The sequence below is a fragment of the Alosa sapidissima genome, chromosome 2 (genome assembly GCF_018492685.1).
Source record: "Alosa sapidissima isolate fAloSap1 chromosome 2, fAloSap1.pri, whole genome shotgun sequence".
Classification (NCBI taxonomy): Eukaryota; Metazoa; Chordata; class Actinopteri; order Clupeiformes; family Clupeidae; genus Alosa; species Alosa sapidissima.
In genome coordinates this window covers 13,557,116-13,577,376 of record NC_055958.1, presented here as the reverse complement: position 1 = coordinate 13,577,376, position 20,261 = coordinate 13,557,116, and the positions used below count along the sequence as shown (strand labels likewise).

At 40.3% G+C, this 20,261-nt stretch overlaps 2 protein-coding genes across 8 annotated transcripts; one reads left to right on the top strand and one right to left on the bottom strand.

Annotated features, from left to right (window-relative positions):
* Nucleotides 1-635: 635 nt before the first annotated feature.
* LOC121695522 lies at nucleotides 636-13,181 on the bottom strand. 7 transcript variants are annotated; one of them, XM_042076472.1, is made up of 6 exons: nucleotides 13,073-13,181; nucleotides 6,791-6,862; nucleotides 5,938-6,195; nucleotides 4,248-4,499; nucleotides 2,625-2,720; nucleotides 636-1,845 (listed from the first exon to the last, which is right to left on the bottom strand). In XM_042076472.1, the coding sequence occupies exons 2-6, from the start codon at nucleotides 6,852-6,854 to the stop codon at nucleotides 1,793-1,795; spliced, it is 723 nt and encodes a 240-aa protein (XP_041932406.1). In that variant the 5' UTR covers nucleotides 6,855-6,862; nucleotides 13,073-13,181; the 3' UTR covers nucleotides 636-1,792. The 7 variants fall into 7 exon arrangements, 6 of the variants coding, with proteins under 6 accessions (XP_041932406.1, XP_041932388.1, XP_041932397.1 ...); XM_042076454.1 differs by lacking the exon at nucleotides 13,073-13,181 and adding an exon at nucleotides 12,805-13,040; XM_042076463.1 differs by lacking the exon at nucleotides 13,073-13,181 and adding an exon at nucleotides 12,805-13,039 and having other exon boundaries at nucleotides 6,791-6,859.
* A 2,367-nt stretch (nucleotides 13,182-15,548) lies between these two features.
* Nucleotides 15,549-19,752, top strand: LOC121695396 (E3 ubiquitin-protein ligase TRIM35-like). The gene is made up of 6 exons (XM_042076188.1): nucleotides 15,549-15,815; nucleotides 15,934-16,029; nucleotides 16,619-16,849; nucleotides 17,509-17,531; nucleotides 17,617-17,735; nucleotides 18,414-19,752. Exons 1-6 carry the CDS (start codon nucleotides 15,609-15,611, stop codon nucleotides 18,950-18,952), a joined length of 1,215 nt encoding a protein of 404 aa, XP_041932122.1. The 5' UTR covers nucleotides 15,549-15,608; the 3' UTR covers nucleotides 18,953-19,752.
* Nucleotides 19,753-20,261: the final 509 nt, after the last annotated feature.

Here is a 20,261-nt window from a genome sequence, read left to right as displayed (position 1 = left end):
CAAAATGTGGTTAGCTTCACTAAAAGAAGAATTTCCGAGCTGTATTTGCAAGAGTTGTTTGTCATCATGATCTGAGAGAGGTCAAAAACTCACTACAGACATTCGTCTGCCCGTCCAGATCTGAGAGAAACTCAACTACCCTATTATTAGGGGATTCTTGTCAAAATTAAATTAAAGCTCCTTTTTATAACAGTTCTTGTAACATATAAGAACTTCAATTGACCACAACAGCTCAATAACAATTTAGGTTCAATCCCTAAATACACTTGTATTTATCAGACAGATTTCCATATCCTAGCTTGGGGGGTGTGTGATGTGCATTTAGACCCCAACGGGTCCTAGACCTTAGTTTCACAAACAATACATTTGCTAACAAAGCCTATTTGTTTTTTTTGTCTGCCCTGGAGCATAGGACTTTCCTTCCTAAATGCCTGGCTGAGTTCACTACTCCTGTGTATGTCAGTGCATGCGCAGTATTTTGTTTTTGCCCATATACAGTGTCTTAGTAAGTAGCCCTCAAACGGACGCCTACTTACCCGGAGCAAAGTCAAGTCTTTAGGGCGTGGCCCCCGTTGCAAGGCGTCCGGGGTTCTCAGCAACACAGGAGAGGCAGAAAAATACAAGAAAATGCTAGATGGTCTTTTTACAAACCCCTAACCAAAGGTTAGGATTTTGACTTTTATTGAATACAAATAACAAATACAAAGAAAGAAAAATGTGTCTAAGTCTCTGCGGCTCAAACCAAAGAAAAAGGAAAAGGAAAAGAACCCTGATGAAGGGGCCATTCTCTATTTATACCCCTCTCATCAGGCAGAACATGTCCTAGTTTGGTATTCGGTCTTGCCATGAAGTAATGGTTCTGCTTTTTTTGTTTTTCTAGTTGCCAGTCAGCTTTTGTTTTGCTGACAAAGTTTCTTCTTATATTCCATTCAAAGCATATTTCATTTAGCATAACACTCTTAACACAACCTTTTTACAGTATATCTAAGCAAACACATTTTATGTTTCAATATTCCTTAGGTCTGAGCAAAACACTCATAAAACACTCACTCAAAACACACAAAATCATAACAGGTTATTCTAGCAAAAATAATTTATAATAAAACTATAAATAATTTATAATAATATAAATAATTTAAGAATACACATTTCAATTCTAAGCTTCTAAGTTTTTAAACATTTTAAGTCAAACTTGTTTCGCACTGGTTGTCTGTCATTACCTTGCAGCATTTGCACATTTTGATTTGTTTTAGACAATTTGTTCTACTAATCCTACAGTAGAGCTAATATCTGTGATCAGATGCATCAGATGAACAGATGCAGATAAGAACAGTCCAAAGTTAGTTTGACATCAGACTGCATCTTGAGGTTCATCTTTAATATCTCATGACATGACACTATTGATATAAATAGTGTATGCAATCTATTGTTCTTTATGACATGACTGTCATTTACCTTATTGAAACATTGACATTACATTTACAGAAACAGATCTTCAGAGGATGCTGTATCAGTTGCACTACTGTAACTAAAGCCCTGTCCTACCTGAAGCACCCAAACCAGATGTCGGGACAGAATTTTGTCACCATTTTCACCATGTACATTAAATCATCAACCTTGGATTAGCATTGGAACATTAGCATATTCATTTGTTTTAGATAATTAACTTTTTCACCAGCAGACCATGAAATGTCAGAAAAGGGAACCACATCCTCAACCCTCCTCATCAGCACAGCGTTGTGTGTCTAGTCCAGTCCTCTTCACTCTGGGCTCTGCACACTCATCCGTTATTTTAACACTTAGTTTGCTGATGACAACCGTGCAGGCAAGGCCAGACCATTTGACCTGACAAGATACAAAATCACACATCTTAGACAATCAGACATGTGAGGATTCTTGGTTTCTACATAATGACTATTTCTACAAACAGTATGTACAGGAGAGCTGGATAATGACAACACCATCATTTGAACATGACCATGTGCACCACATGCTGCATATGGAAGTCGTGTTTTGTGTTAAAAGAAGCCAAGGAAATCAATAAATTCATTCATTCATTAGTTACATTAAGATTTAAGATTCCTTTTAAAGGGGAATTTGACAACTATTTCAACTTAATAAACCCGTTTAGTAATCATTTGGATGGTTAACTGGCCTGTGGGTGAGTTTCCCCACTCCCACTAGCGTCCCCAGGCGTAAAACCAACCTTACAACATTGGGACTACCGTCCCGGTAAGAGAAGTGAGAAACAAGAAACACGTTTTAAAGCGCGTTTCTTACCTTCTAACATCCACATTGTTCTGCTGAACTTATATACTAACAGTTTTGCTTGCTTGTAAACAAATCCATGTGCTTTATCGTTACTTTTTTCCACAGTTTGAAATAGCACAACTTCTCCAGCAGAGGGGGAAATATAGCTAATATTTCCAAGGGGGGTTTAAATACCATTCCTTTATTATTGATATTTGAGGTTTGTATGAAACTAAAACTGTTGTAGTATGTGGGTACTTTTTCCTATGGAATTTCACTGACAAACAAATGCAATTCACTCTGTGATTAACTTCTTTCAGTCTAACAGCTGCACTTATCAATATGTGAAAGGAGACCATGTCATGCCCACCAACCTCTCTTAGTCCTGTACACTGCAAATACAACAACCGCTACTGCTACAAGTACAGCCACAAGAGTTCCCATGCTTTTCCCCAGGTTAGATGTTTTTCCTGCAAAGTAAAATAATTTGTTCTTAATATACAAGACCAGCATTGTCAGCATTGAATACAAACTCTGCTGCTGCAAACACACAAACCTTAAACAAATAGGACAGACATGCTACAAATGCCCATACCAAAATACAGCACCAAAGCTAATGTGTTGAAGCATGATGAAATGTGGGGTAAAGAGAAGACATCAATAGTATATTAAGTATTTTACAATAAAAGCAAACAATATTTCTACAGCACATCTTATTGTGCTAGAGACTGACCTCCATTGGAGCTTCCCTACATCATCTCCACTTGCTCTGTATTATTAGCCTGACGAGCCAGACCCACATTAAAATGTAGGGTCTGGGCACTCACAGTTTGCAGTGCTCAGTCCGAGGGGTGGGATAATCGGTTGTCTTTCAAATTCCCTCTGCACGCAAGAGTCCCATGCATTTTCCCACCAGCGGAGCTAGTTGGCTAGTTCAAACTTTTGCAAACTTAAAAAAAGCTTAACTCGTGTCACACTGTTCGCCAACAGCAACATCCATCTTTGTTTTCAAGTAGCAGGGAATTCAAGCCAAACCGTCGCAACTCTGCCATCAATCATTATGTTAAGCCCGCCTAACGACTCTATACACGATTTGATTGGCCCGATAGAAGTTTAATTTTTCGAGCTCACAAGCCAACGGAGAGTAGCTAGACTAGCCCTGGCAGCAAATGTAATTTGCTGCCGTTAGGGTGCGTCCAGATTTCTAGGCTACTGTATTATAGGACTGGCTACTGCATTGGCCAGTGAGGCTACACTGCATAAGAGGAAGGAGGAGAGGGGATAATGGAGAAATGGAATGCTAGTCAACATGCTCACACACTCAGGCATTGGAAACTCAGTGGGACAACACCAGAACAAAACAATATGGAGTGTTGGTAGAAAACTAACATCATAACTACTACTAAAAGCCATGCAAACCCCCAACACCTTACAATAACTGAGGGCTGCTCCCTGTAGGTTTGCAGGAACGACAGGTGCATTTATCATCATGATCAAATGACTACATAAGTTTCTCTCTCATAAGTTGAGCTTTTCATTTTTTTGTTACTTTGAAATTATATTACAAGGGCCATTATCTCAAGAGCCTGGGGTTAAGTGCCTTGCTCAAGGGCACAACAGGGGAAGCCATGAATTGAACCCAAATCTTTTCAGACATGCTAGCCCAGCTCCTTAGCTATAATGCTGCCACCGCCCAGGTCAAAAGTTATTGCAATAACTTTTTAATACAATCTCACAAATGTAATTACTTCCCACAAATAATGATAATTGCAATAATTATTAAGTTGGTGGAAGGCAACGGTTATTATGCTTGGGGGATATCATTACATTGGTGGGATCATTGCGTTTAAAAATTAATTAATTAAAAAAAAATATGTTTGTGCTTTATTTATTTATTAAGCTGATGGGAAACTTATATTGGTGGGTGTTACACTTCACCATCACATTTTAGACATGATACCAGGGCATGCTCAATCCCATACAGTCTGTTCACCAACCTGAGACTGAGGAGTCTGAGAACAACTCTTTCTCTGAGATGCTCTTGGTCTTCCAGCTCTCTGAAACAGTGGTGCAGGTGTAGATCACATCCAGGTGTTCACTCCTCTCCACAACCCAAACTGGACCAGACTCCTTTCCACCTTTGTTATCAGTCCAGCTGACCTGAGGGTTTTCATTATTGACCCCTGTACAATTTAGAGTGCAGGTGGTGGAGTTACACTGTTTGGTAATCCAGAGTTCCAACATGGTATCTGAAGAGAAAAAAACACCGTTACACTTGTCTAGCTACTTGTCTGGTATATAATTTCTTCTGGTCTGAGTCAAGTGATGAGTTTGAAAACTTGGACCATTTCCCCCTTAATTTTACACAGAAAAAAAATACAAGCACACCTAAATTCATCATGGCAAAGTATGTAAGAACATTTAACCAAGTGAGCTCATTGGTCAAATGTGTCTGGGGCAGGAGCAAGAAAAATCTTGAAGGATCCATCCAGTGTCCTAAATTAGTGCATATTTCTAGAAACCTTGTAATGCAATTTGGAGGAAAGTCAAGGTTTACCCTCCTAACAGGTAATAGGTAATCTAGACAAACTATTCCAGCAGACTGCAATTCAAGGGAACAACCTCAAAATACTATACTGCTCCACACTATTCAAAGATGATGAGCTGTCTTCAAACCTACATGTAGATTCACTAGTTCACATTCCAACATTGCATAAAAGAAATTGCAACAGAAGCGTGTGTTTGGCGAGGTCTCTGGCCAGGGTCCTGAAGTATTTTGAGGGATTGTGCCGGAGTCAAGCAGGATCCTAGCATACACCCTCTTTATTCTTGACTAAGGACGACGGGAGGCATGAGGGGAGGTGGTGAGTTGTGAGCAAAGTTGAGCTGATGCTGTGGGGCTTCAGGTAGACTACGAATAAGTTAACTTATAGATTGAAGAAGGAAGCATGGCAAATTGTCTCCGGCTCCTCCCAAACTTTCGTTTTAAAATGCCATTTCAGTCTCCAGCTAGTTGCTTCTACTACACGAGTTGCTACATTTTACATGGCCATGTTAGATTTAGCTCTAACTTTTCGAGCAAACCGTTAGTTGGCTTGTGTAAAATCAGGTGAGATCATGTTCCCACCAAAAACAAAACTGCTCCTGAATTTGTTTGTTTGTTTGAAACTGTACTGAAACTACCTCCTCTCAAGAGTCTTCCTCCAGTTGGTCTGCCAAAACCACTGGGGAAAAAATAACCGGAGTCTGTTTAAGTCTAACATATGCTGTGTGAAAACACCCTGAGAAAGAAATGAATTTGCCCTGGCAGATACATCTGCACATGAGCTGTATTACACAGACATGTAGAGAGTGAGGACATTTCAATGACCAGTGTTTCGATTGTCACCATCTATAAAAATGACGTCATATGGGTGCTCACTTAAACAGTCACAAACAACCCACAGATGGGCATACATGATTGTGGTATTTTCAAAATGGCAAAGAAATGCCATCTGTCAGTAAAATAAGTTTAGTTTCATTTACTTTGGAGATTAGTGCCCCAAAAATGTACTATTGAACCAATTTAGTTCACTCAGACAGTGCAGATACGTTCTCAAAATGCTCCAAGCATTTTAGGACCTTTCAGTTTATACATCTGATCAACACCAGTAGCAATGCAAATCAAGCAAAAAAATCTTTCTTTACCTCTTACAGTCAGCAGATAGGATACACCTGTTTCAGTGTGGTTAACTACAAATGTATATAAGCCACTGTCATTTTTCTGAAACTTTCTTAAATCTTCACTGTCCAGCAGCAGGTTCCGATGAAAGTCTGACTCGTCTCCATCCCAATGCACAATGACTGTGTTGTTGAGTGCCCACTCAATACTTTTCACATGCACATTTAGCACCTCTGGTTCCAGAGTGATGTTATGTCCTTTCACACCATACACAGGCTCAGCGTCTGTAGATTTTGATTACAGTTAACTTATTACATAAAGAATACAGTTGAATACCCAATGGTAAACATTACAAACAAAGCACTATGTCTGATGTCTGAATTGTGTTAATTCGTCCCAGGCTAAAATGCCATGCAGTAGGCTACTGATGGAGCTGAGAAATGTGGGTAAAGATTTGCATGTGTAGCAGTAGCATTAATAGTTACATCTTTTAAAAAATGGAGTGTCTATTTACACCCCTGGTACGAATAGCCTTGGCCAGACAGCTGAGCTATTCACACCCTGTGACATGACAACAAAAAGACATGCTCACGTGCACAAAAAACATGGCGGGAATGTGACAAACATAGATGCCACAACAAAAGTTAAAACATATGCTCACTAATACTAAATAAACATGGTTATCGAATTGAGGTTAAATAACTGCTATACTGCATTGGCATTGTATTGTTATTGAACTGTTTTACACTGTAAACAATGTTGGGTCAAGGGAAGTTTACCGGTACTATACTCTGGTTTCTATATGTCTACAGTTGAAAACCTCTGGTCTGAAAAATAGAATACAAGCTGAATACTATGGACTTAAATAAAACTTCTTACTTGTAGCTGGAGATGCCAGTGTGCAGGCCAGAAGGCAGAAAATACCAGCAGCTTTTGAGACCATTATCCCTGCTAGGCCCAAGTTCACAGTAGTCATGCGGTCATAGAAAAGAGGCATAAATAACTCATTAAATTCCTTTGACTGTTTCAAGCTTACATTCCACCAACAGAGAACCCATTCTGTCCTGGTTCACACATAAAATGTTGAACTATTCCGTGCAAAAAGACGTGGCTTATCTGTACATTGAAAGATGCTAATCTTGACTTCCGGTGGCGCCATGGTGGAGACGGCAGCCTAATCTTTTGCTCCAGAGGAGAACTTTGAAATAAATTGCCAATCTCTTTATTTTTTAAGAAATATCAGTTATACTGCTCACAAGAAGTAAATGTGGTGTCTGACACTCGAAAAGACGCAGAAAAACAACGAAGACTGTCAAACAAACCCAGGACGGCTCAAACTTAGATGGAGACAACATGGCGAGTGTGGTGGAGGAGCTACGGGCATTGAGAAGAGAGCATGCTGAGGCCTCTAAGGAAACTAAAGCTGCCTTGGCAAGAGTTGAATCCGCATTGAAAGAAGTGACGGAAAGAACAACCAAATTGGACGGCCGTATGACAGACGCTGAGCAGAGACTTTGCGATACGGAAGATGCAACACAAAGACACCAACGAGCCCTCTGCTACCTACTACACCGAGAGGCTAATCTTACAGCTAAATGTGAGGACTTAGAATCAAGGGCAAGACGGAATGATCTTCGAGTCTACGGCATACAGGAGGGCGAGGAAAAGAACGACATGGTCGGTTTCATATCAACCGTCATCCGCAGCTCGCTGTCTTTATCGAAAGTATTCGAGCTGAATATAGAGAGGGCTCACCGATCCCTGACCCAGAAACCTACTGACCCAGATAGCCCCCCCGAGATCCATCATCATCAGGTTCCTGGACTATCGAGTCAAAGAAATGATCATCCAAGAAGCATGGAAGCACAAAGGTGGGGTGACACACAATGGATACAAGATATTCTTCGACCAGGATTATACAGCTGAGGTGCAGAAAAAGTGCAAAGACGTCAGAGACGTGATTAAGCAGCTGAAGGAGAATATAAAAGCACAGTCGCCCTATCCTGCGAAATTGAAAATTCACCTAGATTCCGGTGTAAAGACCTTCCCGACCCTTGCCGACGCCTCAACAGTACTGGCTGAACTGGGCATCCATATTCACGTTGAGGAACAGGAAAAGCTTCAGGCAGAACTTCTAAGAAACAGCTAGTTCTTGTCTACGCTTTGTCGATGATCTTATTCCAATACTAACAAAGGTGTTCAGATACTCTCTATCTGAAGACAACCCCCCCCGAAACATGGTCACAGGCAATAATATCAGTGATTCATAAAGAAGGAAAGGATCCAACACAATGTGAGGGATATAGGCCAATTAGTTTGATTTGTAATGATCAGAAACTACTGACCAGTATTTTAACGCATAGAATTCAAAAGCACATTACAGAGCTAATTAATGTGGACCAAACAGGGTTTATACCCAAAAGACAGGGAGCGAATAACATCAGAAGAACACTAAATATTATTACCTGTGCTAAAAAACAAAAAAAGACTTCTGTTTAGTTTTGATGCTTGAAATGCTTTTGATACTGTAAATTAAAATTTTCTATACAAAACTTTGTCTGTGATGGGATTCCACTCACAATTTGTAGACTGGATAAGAGTAATTTATAAAAATCCTAAGGCACGAGTGAGGGTCAATGGTTGCTGCTCAGAGTTTTTTGGCATACAGAGAGGTGTGAGGCAAGGTGATTGACTCAGCCCTCTGCTTTTTGCTATAAATATTGAACCACTGGCAGCATCTATACGTCAAAATGTAGATATAAAAGGCATTAGTGACATGAATAAGAAAGAACATAAGATGTCACTCTATGCAGACGATCTATTGGCCTATATTAGCGACCCAATCACTTCCATTCCTTCTCTAATGGATACATTAAAAAAATATGGACAACTCTCTGGATATCAGGTAAATCAGTCAAAATCAGAGGCGATTATGTTAAATGGAAGCTGGCCAACGCAATTATCAGGTAAACTTAACTGCCGTTGGTCCCAAAGCTTTACTTGGGTATTATATTAACAACAGATGTAACTAATCTGTTTAAACTTAACTATGGTAAACTGATGAGCCAAAAAAAAGACGATCTTTCAAGATGGGAAATCATACCACTCTCTCTTATAGGGCGAATAGAGACAATACGAATGAACATTTTACCCAGACTACTCTTTCTTTTTCAGTCACTACCAATATACGTCTCCACTTCCACCTTCAACACAATAGATAAATGGTTATCAAGGTTTATATGTCAAAGTAAACCACCCAGACTCAAATTTAAGAGGCTATTATGTTCAAAAGCTGATGGAGGGCTTAATCTCCCGAACCTAAGAAAGTACTACTGGGCAGCCCAGATTAGGTCCATGGCTGCTTGGCTGTCAAGAGACACGGACACAATATGGGTAAATATGGAGCAAGGTGACTGTCCTAATACCCCACTAGATTCAGTCCCACTCCTAAGTCAGAATCAATGGGGGAAAGGGAAGATAGATAATATATGGATTAAAAACACTCTTAGAATATGGTCTACAGTGAGGAAAAAAATGACATCTTCCTACGACCATATCCAGGGCTGTAAGGATTGCAAGCAATGTGGACTTTGTGCCAGCAGGTCTTGATGGGTGCTTTAAAAGATGGGAGAAGGCAGGTTTAGTTCTTTTGGATCAGCTGTTTGAGGGACACACTGTAAGATCATTTGAAGATCTAAGACACAAATTTGAACTGCCGCAACAGGATTTCTTTAGATATCTACAAATACGACATTACTTACATAAACATGAAGAATGGGAAAGCCTTTGTAACCCAACATCTAAATTAGAACACTTCTTTATTGCTACTATTCAAGGCACAATAAAAACCAACTTCATATCACATATCTATAGTATATTGCAAGAAGATTTGAAAGATAATAGTATGGATATCAAAGAAAAATGGGAATTAGAAATGAATGTCATAATTTCTGATGAACAATGGGTAAATACTTGCGAACGTGGACATAAATTAACCAGTAGCCCCAACTGGAGAGAGTTTGGATGGAAGATGAGAATGAGGTACTTCAGGACCCCACAAATAACATCAAAATGGAGCAATGCCTCAGGGCAATGTTGGAGGGGATGCGGTATGGTAGGGGACCATACACATTTTTTTGGGATTGCCCGATTCTCTCAGGTTACTGGCAAAATGCAAAAAGAAATTAACAAACGCTTACTAATAGACTTGCCTCTAGAACCATCATATTTTGTACTAGGGGTACTACCAGATGATCATGAAGAAAATTATGACACAGATCTATTACGAACACTTCTCCTGATTGCTAATAAGGTTATTACAGCCTCGTGGTTGCAGCCACAACCTCCAACAATTACACAATGGAAAGATCGAATCCAAGAGGTTTATAACATAAGGAATCTGACCGCATTCTTACATTTAAAAACAGAGGCTTTTATTTGGAAATGGACAAGAATTGTCCTACATTTTCATTTAATATAGTAATGACCACCATTTCTATCCCTTTTGCTTTTATATGCTGTACAGTTATTTTATTGTAGTTCATTCTTTTTTTGTTTTCTTATAGAACTAACCTTAGAATATTGGTTTGAATTTGTGAAGTGGTGTGAAATATTGCCGTTTGTGGAGTATTTGTATGTTGTGAGTTGACTCAACTACTGCTGAAACTGACTGGAAATCAAATCATAAGCAAGACCAGCAACCAAGAGACTGAGAATACCTCAAAGACATTTATACCTGTGGATATACTTGCTGTGTTTTGACCTATGCTGTGGATTTAATGTAATGTATGACTGCAATTTATGAATGAATAAAAAGAAGTTCAAAAAAAAAAAAAGAAAGATGCAAATCTTTCTTTTTTATTTTCCACCCTGAACATGGGCAAAATGCCCCATTGAGATCAAATGTTTTATATAGTGTGACCACAGTGCCACCTGTGGCTGTGGTAATTCTATACAAAACATTTGATCTCAATGGTGCATGTTGTCCATGTTCAGGGTGGAAAATAAAAAGAAAGATTTGCATAAGACAAGTTAAATTGGTGTTTTTAAAAAGAAGGGATCATGGAGAATAAAGAAAAAACATAAAAAATGTATATTCCCAAGGTATTTGGGTGCTCTGAAAATGAGAACCAAAATGATTTCAGACTTGTGAGACTTGGTCTGCTGTTCAGACTCTGAAGGAATTTAATTTTCTGTTCATTGCTTTTTGAGATTGTGTTATTTCTACTTATCTCAATAAGAAACATAAATCAAGAGCCTATGTTGAGTACACATATGTCTTCTGAAGGCCTAAACAGAGCCCAGCCAAAAACTCCAATACAATTTTGATCAACTTTGAGGGACAGCTATGACCATGCAAGATGGTGACAAATGAGATTAGTTTGTAGCAAAATTATGTACCAGCATGCAAAATTTGTAACCCGACTCTCTCGCCAGATGAATTTCGTTCCGCCTAGCTAGGCGGGAGGTGCACATAACCCTTTAGGTGAGCAACTTTTTTCATTTTGACATTTTTGAAAATGAAAAAAGTTGCTCACCTAAAGGGTTAATGACCTGGAGACCAGTTAGGCTGCATACATGAGTTTACTAGTGTTGGAATTTTGTTGCAGCTCCTTCCAGTAGGCCTAGCCTGGATATTAACAGTGCCTATTGGATTGTATCCCTCATAGCTAGCTAGGCGGAACGATCTGGTGAGAGTCAGGTTACAAAATTTGAGCCTCCTACATTGCGCTATGGGCTTGTGAACTTTGACAAAAAAAAGAGGCTGAACCAAATCGACACCCGCAAAACTGGCTGTATCTTGGAAAGTATCGATCTTACATAAAAGTAATTTTACAGTATCTCCTGGGAAACATAGGTACACCTGGTAATTTTTTCAGAATTTGGCGTGGGCCCTGGTTGAATTGGCGTGGATTGACCCACCTTTGTCAGGGTAGGGGGATAGGACCCAAGCGCAAGACTCCTCCAGGCAGAATTACAGACAAACACACTTTATTTCTACAAAACGTACAGCATTACAAACATCTAGGACTACGACAAGACAGAGAGACGATCCGACAAAGGACGGAAAAACAGAGGGGTAGAAATACACAGACCAATTAACAGAAAGACTGGACGAGACCAACGAGACAATAACGGGGAACAGGTGTGGAAGCAGAAACTGAGGGAAAACAAGACAGGAAGCATACCAAATAAGAGAAAGGGGGGTGGAGACAGTCACATGACAGCAGACAGGTAAACACAGAGCACATGACAGAAAACAATACACAGACTGGCCACCAGTGTGGCACAAAGTCAACCGTCCAGGCCAGATCCTGACAACCTTAGTGTTTGATTGACTGTATTGTATTGATTGTAAGAGACTGGACAAGATTCACATAGACGCTTTTACTGTTCATTGTTGACAGACCATGTAATTGTGATACAGAAAAGAAAAGACAGCACTGCATAGAAAAAGAACAAAAACAAAGGTAGAAATGTGAACATAGGACAATCTCCTTAATCTCCTTGTTCTACCTGAAGACTTACGCTATATTAACTAATGCCTAAATTGATAATTGCAATTGATAATGTAGGAAACAGCAGAGATTAAACAGTGGCGTAGCCTACACGATGCCTGTAATTAAAACAAACATAAAAAAATCACTTACAGATATTCCCACGCTTCCTCGCTACACACATCAAGCAGCCTTCACCACAGGAATCAGCAGACAAATCAATTAAAATTGCAACAAGGCCCCAACTCACCCTTCTCACGCTATGTCGCTCACACCGTTCGCGATAAATACCACAGCTCTCTGCATAAACTAACTACAAAACACATTGCGATATCACCCGGTGCCCGACTCGCCATAATGTCAAAACCATCACATTTAAAGATCTGTGCGTCTTACCTTGGACCTCAACAAACATTCAAAACTTCGGCAAACATCCAGCTGGACGAAGAGGGCGTGCCGGGCGTGCAAACACACACAATCATCTGCTCTCACCTGCTTACCTAACGGGGCTATATCCAGGTGCACTGCAATCAATGGGATTCCCCCTACGTCACTACAAGCGATACACCTCCCGACGTCATTCCCGGGGATACCCCTTGACACCACATTAAATAATTTACAAAGTAGGTGCAACGAATAATTTACATGTGCTTAGGCTACCTACCAAAAAACACTCCGTCCACTCTTCACCTAAGCCTAGGCTACTGTGACAATGACAAGGCAAAAACACTTCCACACCATCACAGTTCTCTTCACCAATCAGTTCATTTTCCATTTGATACCTGGCACCTGGGAATGACAAGGACCGCCCCCGTGATTCATTTTTCCCCCAGCAAGTGATCATGTGCTTTGCGGTCGGAATATGTGACAAACATGGATACCATAACAAAGGTTAAAACATACGCTCATTAATCCTAAATACACAACTATATTTGCTTAAAATATAGTGTAAGACGCTTGTGAAAGAAAGGTAGGCCTATGCAGCTTTCAAATGACAAAAACGGCAAATTCCGAAGTTCACATTAAAACTGAAGTGCTTGTGGTTAAAATAATTATTCGAATTAGCTTAATGTATTTTTACATTTGCCGTAGTATTGTCGATAATAACACAATAAGAGGGTCTTTGGCCAGAACCTTGGCCAGTGGTATTTGGGGGGCCTTGTCGTGGAAAAGTTTGGGAACCCCTGGCCTAGACCTATACTTCACACCCACAACTGGGACTTTGAACTGAACTCCAGTGGAGGATAAAAGTCTGTGTGAGAGAGAGAGTCTGTGTCGGGAGCGGCTGTGTGTAGTTCACTGATCTGGTGTACGTCTCTTACTGTTTTGAAAACAGTACTGTTACTGTTTCCTAAATGTTATCCCAGAGTCCAGTGCACACTGCAGGATGGTGGCAAGTGGGTGTGATATCAGAGTCTTTCCAGAGGAAGGGAGACTACACCTCTATGAGTGGACGGTGCATATGTGCGGTCACGGTGTAAAGATGATGAATATAGAACACATGCTCCACCACACATCTCCACTGTCCTCGCGGTGGAGCAGAAACTCCAGAGGATCAGATTGCAGCTGGACTGGGACAGAGGAGAGCTGTCATTCTCTGACCCTGATAATAACGCACACCTAAACACTCTCACTTACAATTCCACTGGGAGAATGTATCCATACTTTAATACTTGTGACTTTCCTCTGCGGATCGTACCAGTGAAGGCCTCAGTATAGTACAGCAGCCCTGTTAGAGCTGGTATTGTCTGAAGGACTGGCATACGGAGAGACATGCAGACAGAGGATGTCCTAAGACATTATTTTTCTTTCTTCACCGTATTTCTATTGGCAAGACAATATTGTCAAATGCAGTGCAGTCAATCACACAGTTTGTATTAATCAAGTAGAATATCTAGTTGTGTTTACTGTATTGTTATCAGGCTGCCAGACTGCGTAGTGATCTGTTAACACTTATGTCTTCACGTGTCTCTGAGCTCATGTACGTCCAGAGAGCGCAACTGTGCAGAAATAAACAATTGGCGAAGATACAGGGTGAAGATACTCTATATGTTCAGAGCACTTCTTTGTGGAAAGAGGCCATGTATAACCCACAATAATATACTCTCATCATGCAACACACCTGGATGTCAGTGACCCCTGGTGCGAGATAATAAAGCAACAGATTCTTTGTTTCGGGATTAACCAATCAGATTGTTTCTCTATTAAAGCCCCTCTCCCTCTGTTGATGTGTTTGTGTCTTGAGGATCATATTTAGGGTATTCTAAGAACACGGTTTAGTGACTAGTTAGGGTAACTGAGAGTAAGTCCTAAACCTCCTTGTATAAGGAGATTTAATTTACACCTGTACATCTAAACTATCAACATTTCTAACATGGAAATATGCTTTCTTAAAAAGAGCGTTTAATATATGTGCAAGTGGCAATGTTCGGGGAACAAGCATGTACTGAAAACATTTCTGTCAACATTGCAGCATTGCAGTCTCGGTCTGTTCAGTGGGCCTGAAAGAACTTGCATATGTGTAAGCAAACCATCACAACATTTCTTGATATATTTTAATATAAGTATAAGTATATAAACTCTTTTGATCCCGTGAGGGAAATTTGGTCTCTGCATTTATCCCAATCTGTGAATTAGTGAAACACACTCAGGACACAGTGAACACACAGTGAGGTGAAGCACACTAATCCCGGTGCAGTGAGCTGCCTGCTACAACAGCGGCGCTTGGGGAGCAGTGAGGGCTTAGGTGCCTTGCTCAAGGGCACTTCAGCCGTTTCTACTGTTCGGGGTTCCGGCAACCCTCCGGTTACAAGTCCGAAGCGCTAAGCAGTAGGCCACGGCTGCCCACAATGTGTCCATTGCAGCAATCCCTGTGGGCGAAATTTCACAAAATGTCTTCCTTATCTTCCACGAAGGACTAAGCATACCAAGTATCATGTGCATGGTGGCCTGATGATCATGGGCAAAACAAAATGTGTGGGAAAAAAACAGGAAAAAAAAGAGACAAACCACTCTGCAGTGGTCATAATATTTCTACCAAATAACATGGTAACAAGTCAACTTCTCAGAAGTATCCATCCCTTATCTATGTTGCCATACTCCTCACATATTTCCCAACTGTCAGCCTTGAGTGTGCCGAGACAGACAGCAAGTCTAACAAAATCAACTTAGCAGAGCGCTCAAGAGACATTCACCCTAAGATGTCATTGAGTAACCTGTGTGATCCCTTCCTACAGGACAGTGACACGGCTTCAGTCGGACCTGAGGTGCTCTGCAGTCTGCACAGTGTCGAACTCAAACTCTTCTGTCTGGAGGATAAGCAGCCTGTGTGTTATGTGTGCAGAGACTCCATAAAACACATAGGCCACAACATACGCCCAATGGATGAAACAGCATGTGACCATAAGGTGAGCAGTTATTCCGATGGTCATGGGGATTTAGAAAAGCTACCACCTGATTGATTGAGAAGATCAATATTCAATGAATCAGGGATAAAGGGATGTTGACATTTTTCACTGATCCCAGGAGGAGCTCAAGATCAAACTGCAGCCCTTACAGGAGAAACTGAAGATGTTTGAGGAAGCTAAAGTTGCTTATGATCAAACATCGAAACATATCAAGGTGAGATATGTCACATACCACTTAATGTTGCAGTTGTGAATCATGTCAGATGTAACCTGGTGTATTTGACTTCTCAGAATCATGTTAAACACTTTTTGGCGCTCATTCAGGAATGCCTTTGTATGGAAGAAGTATTTCTATCATCTATTGGAAGTTAGGTTGATGGTGTGTGATAATGTGATGAACAGATTAAGATACCCACAAGTAACCACAATATAGTTTATGATTCCAGACTGGAAACCATTGAAAGCAGCTTTTATAGCATGATATTTTGCCAAATGTGCTATATAAAAAAAGTAAATGTATAAAAAGCATGTGTATTTATACTGTAGATTTGATGTGGTGTAAAATAAATTGTTGTACTGTATCTGTGAAGAAATCTGTACTGTGAAGAAATGCTTAATGTGCTAACAAAAGTAAATCTACAAAGAAATATATATGTACAGAAATGAATTAAATTAATATAATCTTTATGGCCTATGTTTCTTGTCTGTTTGGTTGGATTGAATTCTGCTTTATTAGGCTACTTGTAAATTGTGTTTGATAAAAACATCTGCTCAATGAATAAACTTAAATTGCTTTTATCTAGACTCAGGCACAAAACACAGAGAAGCAGATCAAGGAGGAGTTTGAGAGGCTTCATCGGTTCCTGCGAATGGAGGAGGCAGCCAGGATTTTTGCACTGAGGGAGGAAGAGGAGCAGAAGAGTCTGAAGATGAAGGAGAAAATTGTGAAGATGAGAAAAAAGATCTCATCTCTTTCAGACTCAATCAGAGCCATAGAGAAGGAGATGGGAGCTGATGACATCACATTCCTGCAGGTAGGAACTGTTTATAATGACATGTGTTAGATTTTAAACTCTGATAGCTTTCTTATTGATACAATTTCTGTTATATTTTTCTGACCTGCTTATACCAAGTCATTCTTTATTAATCGCCATAGAATCAGCTATAATCGTTAGCACAAAAATAAATACTTCTAATTGCTATCAAATAACATGGTAACATATCAGCTGCTGAAAGTATCCATCCCTTATCTATGTTGCCCTACTCCTCACATATTTCCAAACTGTCAGCCTTGAGTGGACAGAGACGGAGAGCAAATTAAGTTAACTGAGCAGAGACTGTATGTCCAAACACAGAGTACAAATGTCATTTATGCACAAAGAAGCCATTCATTAGAGGAAGTGATGTACCTTCCTAAAAATGTTTTAGTGTTCACTTTGTGTTCTATGAATATTAGTTTTGTGTGTTTGTGTGTGTGTGTATGTGTGTGTGTGTGTGTGAAATGTTCAGTCAGTAAGCAAATAATACATTGTATTATGTATTATGTATCATTGTATTATGAGGAAGGTCAGATGTTATAAGAAAAATGAAGGAAAACAGACATATCTGCATAAATCATGATTTACAGAATGGATAACTATATAACAACAATTTTTAAACAATAACGTTTATACCCTCATTTGTATTTTCACAGAGCTACAAGAGCACAGTGGAAAGGTGAGTGATCTGCCTCCTGTCTCTCTCTTCTCTGTGGTTCTGAACCCAAACCCACAGCAGCACTGACTCCTGAATGTTATTCCAGAGCCCAGTGCACACTGCAGGATCCAGAGAGGGTTTCAGGAGCTCTAATCAATGTGGCAAAGCACCTGGGCAACCTGAAGTTCAGAGTCTGGGAGAAGATGCAGAAAATTATTCAATATAGTGAGTACAGTCTAGTGTGCACACATACTGTATCTGCACACACACTCACACTCATATTTGCACAGAAACAAAAAAATAAATAAATGCTTTAATGGTCTTGCATGGGAAAAGTGCTAGGACAGTTATGCATTCATGACCTTCTTAGGTTTCCAGCTCTGGCTCTTTGAGGGACTGGAGGTGCCTCAAAGGGTGGTGACCGTCCTTTAAGATCTCTCATAGCTGTAAAGATTGTGGTTAGGGTGGTGACCGTCCTTTAAGATCTCTCATAGCTGTAAAGATTGTGGTTAGGGTGGTGACCGTCCTTTAAGATCTCTAGCTGTAAAGATTGTGGTTAGGGTGGTGACCGTCCTTTAAGATCTCTCATAGCTGTAAAGATTGTGGTTAGGGTGGTGACCGTCCTTTAAGATCTCTAGCTGTAAAGATTGTGGTTAGGGTGGTGACCGTCCTTTAAGATCTCTCATAGCTGTAAAGATTGTGGTTAGGGTGGTGACCGTCCTTTAAGATCTTTCATAGCTGTAAAGATTGTGGTTAGGGTGGTGACAGTCCTTTAAGATCTCTCATAGCTGTAAAATATAGGAGGGGTCAGGGGTCCCCCCCAATAATGAAAACCTGCTAACGCCACTGTGTCCACTGTCCAGGCTTCCCATTTATCATGTGTGTGTTCTTTACACTATGCAGCTCCTGTGACTCTGGATCCCAACACTGCACACCCACACCTCTTCCTCTCTGAGGATCTGACCGGTGTGAGGTGTGTTGATGAGAGACAGCCGCTTCCTGATAACCCCGAGAGATTTGAGAAGTATACCAGTGTCCTGGGCTCTGAGGGCTTTAACTCAGGGACCCACTGCTGGGATGTGGAGGTCGGGGACAGTGAAGACTGGGTCCTGGGTGTGATGGCAGAGTCTGGTCAGAGGAAGGGAGAGCATTACTCTCAAAGCAGACTGTGGTATGTTAAGTACACAGATGTTAGATGCATAGCATGTGCTCCACCACAGCCCTACACTCTCCTAACAGTGAAGCAGAAACTCCAGAGGATCAAAGTGCAGCTGGACTGGGACAGAGGAGAGCTGTCATTCTCTGACCCTGATAATAACACACACCTACACACTTTCAAACACACTTTCACTGAGAGAGTGTTTCCATACTTTGCCACAGTACCTCAACTGAGGATCTTATCAATGAAGGCATCGGCAACGGTAGAGAAGCTCAAAGGTTAAAAAGTTAAAGGAGAATTCTGGTAATTTTTCACAGATCTCTGTTTCTCGGGGTCACCAAGTAATGTCGGGGGGGCATAGGCTACCTAGTTTGAGTTGCTGCAGCTAACAGCAAACAGCTACAAGGCAGCTACAGTGCTACAATCTCGGGGCATCTTTAAAAACAGAGATCTATGTGAGAAATTGCCGTACTACTCTTTTAAGGCAAGGATTGATGAGTGTTTGGGGTATAAGTGTATGAGCAGTAGGCCTATGTTCACGCTCTCACACACATCACCTGATAATGGCTAAACAAGGACATATACTGGTTATGTATCACACAATAATAGAGAAGAAAATTATAATAACAATAATACATTTTGAGGTCGACGCAGCAAGTTGTTGCTGTAGTATATACTGTATAAAGGCTTTGCTAACAAATGCTTATAGGCTAACAAGTGCTTAGGCTGATTTTACTCATGCACATGCACATTATGGCGCCTACAACAGTTAATAATATCACACAACAACAGAAAATCACATTTGTTTATTTTAATGTATACTGTTATGCTTTGTGGATAATAAACTAATATATCTTACTAGCTTGTATCAGCTTAATTTTCTATCTCTCTAATATGTACATGTGGCTCTGAAAGACTTGTCAAAAAAATGCATATATATTTTGTACAAATCTCATATCAGTCACACTGACGTTGAGTTTGGTTGTGTTGATTTTACTTAATTTTTTATTTAGTATTAAAAACATTGTTGTGTAATTGATAGAAATGACCTAGAACTGACAATAAAAACAACATGATTTCGCACATTTGTGAGAGTGGACTTAACTGTTTTAACATCTGAACTCATATCCTGATTGTATTTGTCCCTGTATTCTTGGTCCTTGCGAGCGATGACCTGAGATGTATATAGTATAAGTATATATACTCTTTTGATCCCGTGAGGGAAATTTGGTCTCTGCATTTATCCCAATCGGTGAATTAGTGAAACACACTCAGCACACAGTGAACACACAGTGAGGTGAAGCACACACTAATCCCGACGCAGTGAGCTGCCTGCTACAGCGGCGCTTGGGGAGCAGTGAGGGGTTAGGTGCCTTGCTCAAGAGCACTTCAGCCGTTCCTACTGGTCGGGGTTCGAATCCGGTTACAAGTCCGAAGTGCTAACCAGTAGGCCAAGGCTGCCCCCTAATGTTTGAATGTAATCCCATGGTCACCACCAGAGATATTAGTTTAGCATGACAAAAATCAAGATTGGTATTAAATGGATATTCTATAGTATTGTTATCACACCTTATGTATGTGTATGACATGAG